The 8,710-nt window shown below is 47.0% G+C and overlaps 1 protein-coding gene across 2 annotated transcripts in view; it reads right to left on the bottom strand.

Moving 5' to 3' along the window:
- Positions 1–1,789: 1,789 nt before the first annotated feature.
- The window catches only part of dennd2b (DENN domain containing 2B), a 56,327-nt gene continuing 49,406 nt past the window's right edge, over positions 1,790–8,710 (bottom strand). For both annotated transcript variants that reach the window (XM_052063600.1, XM_052063599.1), the window contains exons 16-20: positions 4,728–4,769; positions 4,491–4,602; positions 3,072–3,311; positions 2,432–2,518; positions 1,790–2,161 (exon numbers count right to left, since the gene is read on the bottom strand). In XM_052063600.1, coding sequence (XP_051919560.1) covers positions 2,127–2,161; positions 2,432–2,518; positions 3,072–3,311; positions 4,491–4,602; positions 4,728–4,769 — 516 coding nt within the window. In that variant the 3' untranslated portion in view covers positions 1,790–2,126. The remainder of the gene's footprint in view (positions 2,162–2,431; positions 2,519–3,071; positions 3,312–4,490; positions 4,603–4,727; positions 4,770–8,710) is intronic.

Genomic DNA, 8,710 nt, shown 5'->3' with positions numbered 1-8,710 from the left:
CGCTGTTTATCGCGAGACTATTGAGTTCTCGTGGATTACTTCTTACACCTTGCATAACAGTATGATAATTTTTTTAAATAAAAATAAAATTGGGTCATCCCAAAACTGGAGGATAATATTTGGGAAAATGACAATTCTCAAAATGTTTTGTTTTTAAGAAAAGCAGAAACAAAAAAAAGAACGTTTTATATTTTTTGTTGTTTTCAAGAAAATAAATAGGTAATCAACCACAATAAAATGTAATTATGTAGCTGAACCATCAACAGAAAAGTTTTTTTCTTCGATATTTTTAGCTTGCTGGCAGCACGGTGACAACTTGTTGGCATGTCCGTCTCACAGTGCAGAGGTTCAGGGTTCGATTCCAGCGCTGGCCTTCCTGTTTGGAGATTGTATGGTCTGCACGTGACTGCATGGATTTTCTCCAGGCACACTTTAAATTCTCCTTAGTTATGATTTTGAGCTTGAATGGTTGCGTGCCATTCGGTCGTCTGGCAACCAGTTCTGGGTGTACACCACCTACTGCCCAAAGACAGCTGAGATAGACTCCAGCACGCTTGTGACCCTCGTGAGGATGAACAGATTGGAAAATGGATGGATGGATTGGCTAACAAGTGAATCATATCAAAACTTTTACTGTACTGGGAATAGAAAAGAACATCCATCCATCTATTTTCCGATCCGCTTATCTTCACAAGGGTCGTGGGGGGTGCTGGAGCCTATCACAGCTGTCTTCAGGCAGTAGGCGGGGGACACCCTGAACCGGTTGCCAGCCAATCGCAGGGCACACAGAGACGAAAAACCATCCACGCTCACACTCACACCAAGGGACAATTTGGAGTGTTCAATCAGCCTGCCATGCATGTTTTTGGAATGTGGGAGGAAACCGGAGTACCTGGTGAAAACCCACGCAGGCCCGGGGAAAACATGCAAACTCCACACAGGGAGGCCGGAGCTGAAATTGAAGCCGGTACCTCTGCACTCTGGGGTGGATGCGCGTACCCCTGGTGCACCGGGCCGCCCTAGAGACGAACATGAACCAACATAATATAATTTACCATTTTGACCACTTTAACACTAACATCTTCATGATTAAAAGCATCACTCTTACCATGAGGTTTAGAATTTTTGCTTTATTTCACACTTTCTTTCTCCTTTTCTCCACTACACTGGGATAATTCTGCTTTATTTTCCTCTCAACCGTGCAAACAAGTTGATTTTGCAGGCATGTTTCTGACTCAAGTCTGCACATGCATGTAAGATGGTATGGTCCATTGCATGAGAAGAGGAGTCGAAACGCGTAAAATGGGTGATGTATTTATGTATTTTAATATTTTTGTTAACTCAAGACTAAAACAACCGCCTTAAATCAATATAAATATATATATATTTTTTAGGAGACATTGGAAATCCGAGGCCCAAAGGATACCACCTTTGATTGCCTAACGGTATGATTGACCCTGGGTTGATAGTAACAACAGTAGTTGCACACAGTGATTCCATGTTACTTGAATTAATTGCAGACAAGCAAAGGAAAAGAACCATGTCAGCCCGAGTCAACGGCGAAGTAATGAGAGCATGGCAGTGACAGCCAACAGTGATGAGACCAGACGTAATTAGGTTAACCTAGCTGCTGTTAGACTTACCGGGGCCTTATGGGATAGGATCTCTGCAGTGGCCTTAGTGGATGCTAGGCATAACCTGTTTCTTCTCTTTGGGGCACTCAAATGATTATTTAGAGGGGATAACTGAAGATAGAGATTAAGTTATAAGTATAACATGTGATTCGGAATTGTTTTCATCATTTTGTTTGTTTTTTTATTGAAAGATTGCAAAATGTGTTTACAGTTCACCGTCTTGATGCATTTTGATTCTGATGCTTCTGTCTTGAACTGATGCAGCATTGGAAGCATACAAACTGTACATTTTATGCCACTGTCGTGTCACATACACTCTTTACAAAAACACCAGTGGTTTCCGAGTAGCCCGACTTCTGTGTACAATCATGCCATGGCTATAGTTGATGGCCAGCTCACTGTGACATCTGTACTGTACAAGTTTACACACAATAACGGGGATCACGATGCAAAGATGCAGGACGAAAGGCTTGAAATCGGCACGCGGCCAACTCAGTTTTTCTTGTGGAGAAACTTCATTTTGTTTCCTGGAAAAGTCCAAACAAATCAAGAGTAATTAATAATGACTAAGACAAATTAAATCATCTCAACAGCCCACTTGCAAAATACACGATTTCCCATCCAATTTGTATCATTAGGGTCAAGGGTAGTTGGGGGCAATCCACAGTCAATTGCAGGACACATCTCGACAAACAACCACTCACATCTCATGTACAAACAGTTTGTTTTAAATTGACATACTATTGCATGTATTTGAGATGCACTCATTCTTTTAAAAAGGCCTCCAGAACCCTCACCGAGGCCTTTGAGGAACTTGTTGACACCACTCTGCTCCGTGTCCGGCAGCTCCTCCAGGTACTGATCCACCCTCTGCTCAAACAGACCTGTCACGGTATTGCCACTAGGGGTCAGTACGAGTGCAGCGGTAAGCATTGCAGCGGAAGCACAAAGGAGGTCAACACCAAGTGGGAACATGAATAGCAGTTTCACAATTCAGCACACTATGAGGGACACTCCAGAATCTTATTTTTTCTTCCACTTACTACCTTCCACTACTGTAAGACATTTATGCCCACTCGGAGGACAACTTTGGCATACTAGTAGGAGAACAAGCCGCAGATACTCCTAGTGATGCAAAACTGCACAAGTTGACTTTCTGTGTGTTACCTGTACTACTAGCGAAGCACTAGATATCTAACTGATACAATGTTGTCATTAGTCATACCAGTCATAAGCAGTTGTCAACTCGTTAAATGACAAAGGCATAATAGTAGAATAACTATGTCTGACTAGTCATATTTTTTTCCTCCACTCGAGCCACTTTTGGTTGGTTATCCTTGATATTGAATAATACTTATTAGGATACTAGCGCAGGAAACTCAAGCAATAAATGGTCAAACGGCTTTTCATATGTGACAAACAGAGAGTCTAGCGTACCTTTGGCGCGTGTCTTCCTCAACTCTCGATCTTGAATGAAGCCTGCGAACATCTGCGACTCCATAAAGACACCCAGGAAGCGGCGGATACTCTTGGAGGCCACCGATTTGCGGAAGGCTTCTCTCTGGAAAAGGCGCTCGCCGCGTTCGTTCTGGGTGATGAATAGAGAGTAGTGGCCGATGGTCTCCAGGAAGAAGCGAATGAAAGCCTCTGACACCAAACTGTTTAAAGAGTTGTACTCTGCAAACACACAAAAGGGGAAAATACCTCTGGATGGCAGATTGACACGTGAAAGGAAAGAATGGGTCTTTTAGTAGCTCGAGAGCAGCCTCTTAAGGAGAAACAGAAGTTTGGCTCAACCGGGCAATAAAATGCACCCACTGCTCTCGACAGCGTAATGCAGACTGAGGGACGCAGCTCGTAACCTCTCCGCCCACTGGGCCTGAAACTAATGAACAAGTGATCTCAATTAATGAACACTGCATGTTTGTCATTATCCCACTATCTCATTATGCTCACAGAGGTGCACGGCCTCACGCATTTCTCCAGAGTCTACCCAAGGTCAACATTTCACAGTTTGCTACCTTTCAGAGACAGTTTACTGTTATGATTACTGTTTTTTTTTTATCGTCGCTGTTTCACTCAAAGTTCTTGTTTGTAGTTTTAGGAAATAACCGAACTTGTTGCAGGGTTGTGAAATTGAATCTACTTTACATGAAATCCAGAGAGGTAACCGTTGGTTTTTTTAAACACAGTGAATATGACATTAGAGCTAAAGAGGCTAAGCTAAGAACGAATGAAACACGGTGTCTAGAAACAAATATTTTCGGATTATTTTAGTTTGTAAAACCACTTAACGTTACATAAATGCTTGCGATATCATTGTTAGAAGTCTTCTGGATGATCTATTATTTATTAGGTTCTTAGAATTAATGCGAACACATAATCTGACTTCTACAGGTTGTAGTTCATATAGGATGGATCGAGTTTTAAAATAATTTATCTTGGTCTCATCTTTTATTTTGCAAAAATATGACATTTGAACAAGGGTGTGTAGACTTTTTTTATCCACTGCATATTGTACAGAGTCATGAAATGCATTGTTTTTCAACCTTGTCATTTCTTGAGACGGTGAGTTTGGGGTTTTCGTTCGCTGTAAACTATAATTATTATAATTATATAAAAACAAATAACATCTCTGCACAGTGAATCTATAGAATAAAGTTTTCCACAATATTAAAATATGTTGGTATGTGCCTTTATACTATTTGATGTCATTACACAAAGCGTCACGGAAACAACAGCAAGCAGTGCAACTTTTTTTAAACTACCGCACACATTTGCATACAGGAGCTGTTGTTCTCCCGAAGAAGAAAAGCATCAGTCTCGCCACAGTGAAATAGTTTGTCACTTATTTACCTTCGTCCGACTCGCTGTCTGAGTCCTGACTGATGATGTCGTTCCTCTGCTCCAGCGCTTGTTCGAGAGCTGCTTGAAGTTTCCGCGGCAACAGTGAGGCCTCGTCATCCATCTTTAAACAAACGCATGAAAAGACAAACAGCACAATCGCCGGAGATCAACAACATTTTACAGGATGATTTTCAATATATTTCACAGCCTTGTCAAAGGTCTTCTTCCACGCGTTAAAAGACAAACCTGTCTGATGAAACGGTCAGTTCCGAGGTCCACCATCAATGCCTGATGAGAAGAATTAGACAAGTCAGAAACCAAGAGTATCTCTTCAAAGTTGTTTGCACGTTGTTGCAAGAGTCAGATCAAAATATCTGCCTTTACAAACGTCAATTGGCAACATGGGGAGAAACGTGGATGTTGAGCAGATGTGGTTGACAGACAGACAAATCCACAATCAGAATATGGCAGCCAAGATTTTAATGCTCCCCACCTGGTTGTACTCTTGCGTATTTCAAATAGTACATTGAGTAGAATATTTCACTTCCCTGCCCTGAGTTACTTAACTCTTACGCCGTGCTCATTTTCCATGGCCGTATATATAGAAGAGTCTATTTTCCCATGGACATATAACGCTGTCATAATAATTGCTCTATAAAATGATGGACTACATTGAGGCTTTGAAATATGAGTGCATTTATAACTCAAATCATCTTTTATGATTGAAATGAATGGATATGCCATGAATCCACGATCCAGACTTACTGTACCTACAAAAAAAGCACCCAAAAATGTTGTCATGTGTATTTCAATGACAAAAAACAGCAATATATAAAATATAAATTATATTTTTTTAAAGCATACAGTAATTACAGTCATTGTAATTACTCATGGATGTAATGACTCAGCATGATTTGTCCTTGATTTTACTGCTTGGTGCTATCCACCGCCTTTATTACCGATTCGTCTTACTGTTTATTGTGTATGTTAAATCGCTCCATGTACAGCACTTTGTATGCAGCGATGGCTGTTCGAAAGTGCTTTATAAATACTGTTGACTTGACTTGACTTGATTGTCACAATGAATCACTTGAATGTTGCACCTTCGGGTGTGCTTGCCTTGGCTACTCAGGCACTTTATAAAACAAACGGATAGACTGTTCATCCATCCATCCATCTTCTACCGCTTATCCGGGGCCGGGTCGCGGGGGCAACAGCTTTAGCAGGGAAGCCCAGACTTCCCTCTCCGTAGCTACATCTTCCAGCTCTCCCCGGGGGATCCCGAGGCGTTCCCAGGCCAGCTGGGTGACATAGTCTCTCCAGCGTGTCCTGGGTCTTCCTCGGGGTCTCCTCCCGGTGGGACATGCCCGGAACACCTCACCAGGGAGGCGCTCAGGAGGCATCCGAATCAGATGCCCAAGCTACCTCATCTGGCTCCTCTCGATGTGGAGGAGAAGCGGCTCGACTCTGAGCCCCTCCCGGATGACTGAGCTTCTCACCTTATCTCTAAGGGAGAGCCCGGACACCCTGCGGAGAAAACTCATTTCGGCTGCTTGTATCCGGGATCTCGTTCTTTCGGTCACGACCCATAGCTCGTGACCATAGATGAGGGTTGGAACGTAGATCGACCGGTAAATTGAGAGCTTCGCCCTTTGGCTCAGCTCCTTCTTCACCACGACAGACCGATACAACGTCCGCATCACAGCAGACGCTGCACCGATCCGCCTGTCGATCTCTCGCTCCCTCCTGCCCTCACTCGTGAACAAGACCCCAAGATACTTAAACTCCTCCACTTGGGGCAAGATCTCCCCCCCGACCCGGAGGGGGCACTCCACCCTTTTCCGACTGAGGACCATGGTTTCAGATTTGGAGGTGCTGATTTTCATCCCAACCGCTTCACACTCGGCTGCGAAACGCTCCAGTGAGAGTTGGAGAGCCCCGTTTGAAGGAGCCAACAGCACCACATCATCTGCAAAAAGCAGGGACGCAATACTGAGGCCCCCAAAACGGACCCCCTCAACGCTTCGGCTGCGCCTAGAGATTCTGTCCATAAAGGTTATGAACAGAATCGGTGACAAAGGGCAGCCTTGGCGGAGTCCTACCCTCACTGGAAACGATTCCGACTTACTGCCGGCAATGCAAACCAAACTCTGACATCGGTGGTATAGTGACCGAACAGCCCGTATCAGGGGGTTCGGTACTCCATACCCACGAAGCACCCCCCACAGAACTCCCCGAGGGACACGGTCAAACGCCTTCTCCAAGTCCACAAAACACATGTAGACTGGTTGGGGGAATTCCCACATACCCTCGAGAACCCTGCTAAGGGTGTAGAGCTGGTCCACTGTTCCACGGCCGGGACGAAAACCACACTGCTCCTCCTCAATCTGAGGCTCGACTTCCTGACGGACCCTCCTCTCCAGCACCCCTGAATAGACCTTACCAGGGAGGCTGAGGAGTGTGATCCCTCTGTAGTTGGAACACACCCTCCGGTCCCCCTTTTTAAAAAGAGGGACTACCACCCCGGTCTGCCAATCCAGAGGCACTCTCCCCGTTGACCACGCGATGTTGCAGAGGCGTGTCAACCAGGACAGCCCCACAACATCCAGAACCTTGAGGAACTCCGGTCGGATCTCATCCACCCCTGGGGCCTTGCCACCGAGGAGCTTTTTAACCACATCGGTGACTTCAACCACAGAGATAGGAGAGCCCACCTCAGAGTCCCCAGGCTCTGCTTCCTCCAAGGAAGGCATGTTGGTGGAGTTGAGGAGGTCTTCGAAGTACTCTGCCCACCGGTTCACAACGTCCCGAGTCGAAGTCCAGAATTTCCTCGAAGCCATCCGGAAGTCGGCTTCCATGGCCTCACCGAACTCTTCCCATGCTCTGGTTTTTGCCTCGGCGACCACCAAAGCTGCGTTCCGCTTGGCCAGTCGATACCCGTCAGCTGCTTCTGGGGTCCCACAGGCCATAAAGGCTCGATAGGACTCCTTCTTCAGCTTGACGGCATCCCTTACTGCTGGTGTCCACCAGTGAGTACGAGGGTTGCCGCCACGACAGGCACCAACCACCTTACGGCCACAACTCAGATTGGCCGCCTCAACAATAGAGGCACGGAACATGGTCCACTCTGACTCAATGTCCCCCGCCTCACCCGGAACATGGGAAAAGCTCTGTCGGAGGTGGGAGTTGAAACTCCTTCTGACAGGGGATTCCGCCAGACGCTCCCAACAAACCCTCACTATACGTTTGGGTCTGCCAGGACGGACCGGCATCTTCCCCCACCATCGGAGCCTACTCACCACCAGGTAGTGATCAGTTGAGAGCTCCGCCCCTCTCTTCACCCGAGTGTCCAGAACATGCGGCCGCAAATCCGATGACACGACCACAAGGTCGATCATCGAACTACGGCCTAGGGTGTCCTGGTGCCAAGTGCACATGTGGACACCCTTATGTTTGAACAAGGTGTTCGTTATGGACAGTCCGTGACGAGCACAGAAGTCCAATAACAAAACACCACTCGAGTTCTGATCGGGGGGGCCGTTCCTCCCAATCACGCCCCTCCAGGTCTCACTGTCATTGCCCATGTGAGCATTGAAGTCCCCCAGTAGAACAAGGGCGTCCCCAGCAGGAGTACTCTCCAGCACACCCTCCAAGGACTCCAAAAAGGGTGGGTATGCGGAGCTGCTGTTTGGTGCATATGCACAAACAACAGTCAGGACCCGTCCCCCCACCCGCAGGCGGAGGGATGCAACCCTCTCGTCCACCGGTGTGAACCCCAATGTACAGGCACTGAGTCGGGGGGAAATAAGTATGCCCACACCTGCTCTGCGCCTCTCACCGTGAGCAACTCCAGAGTGAAAGAGAGTCCAACCCCTCTTGAGAGGACTGGTACCAGAACCTAGGCTGTGTGTGGAGGCAAGTCCGACTATATCCAATCGGAACTTCTCTGCCTCACACACCAGTTCGGGCTCCTTCCCTGCCAGAGAGGTGACATTCCAAGTCCCAAGAGCTAGCTTCTGCAGCCGAGAATCGGACCGCCAGGGTCCCCGCCTTTGGCTGCCGCCCAGCTCGCATAGCACCCGACCCCTTTGACCCCTCCCACGGGTGGTGAGACCATGAGAAGGGGGACCCACGTTGCCTCTTCGGGCTGAGCACGGCCGGGCCCCATGGGTGTAGGCCCGGCCACCAGGCGCTCGCCAACGAGCCCCACCTCCAGGCCTGGCTCCAGA

The sequence above is a fragment of the Hippocampus zosterae genome, chromosome 4 (assembly GCF_025434085.1).
Source record: "Hippocampus zosterae strain Florida chromosome 4, ASM2543408v3, whole genome shotgun sequence".
Lineage (NCBI taxonomy): Eukaryota > Metazoa > Chordata > Actinopteri > Syngnathiformes > Syngnathidae > Hippocampus > Hippocampus zosterae.
The sequence above is the reverse complement of the archived record's forward strand: the minus strand, read 5'-3'. Positions and strand labels throughout refer to the sequence as shown.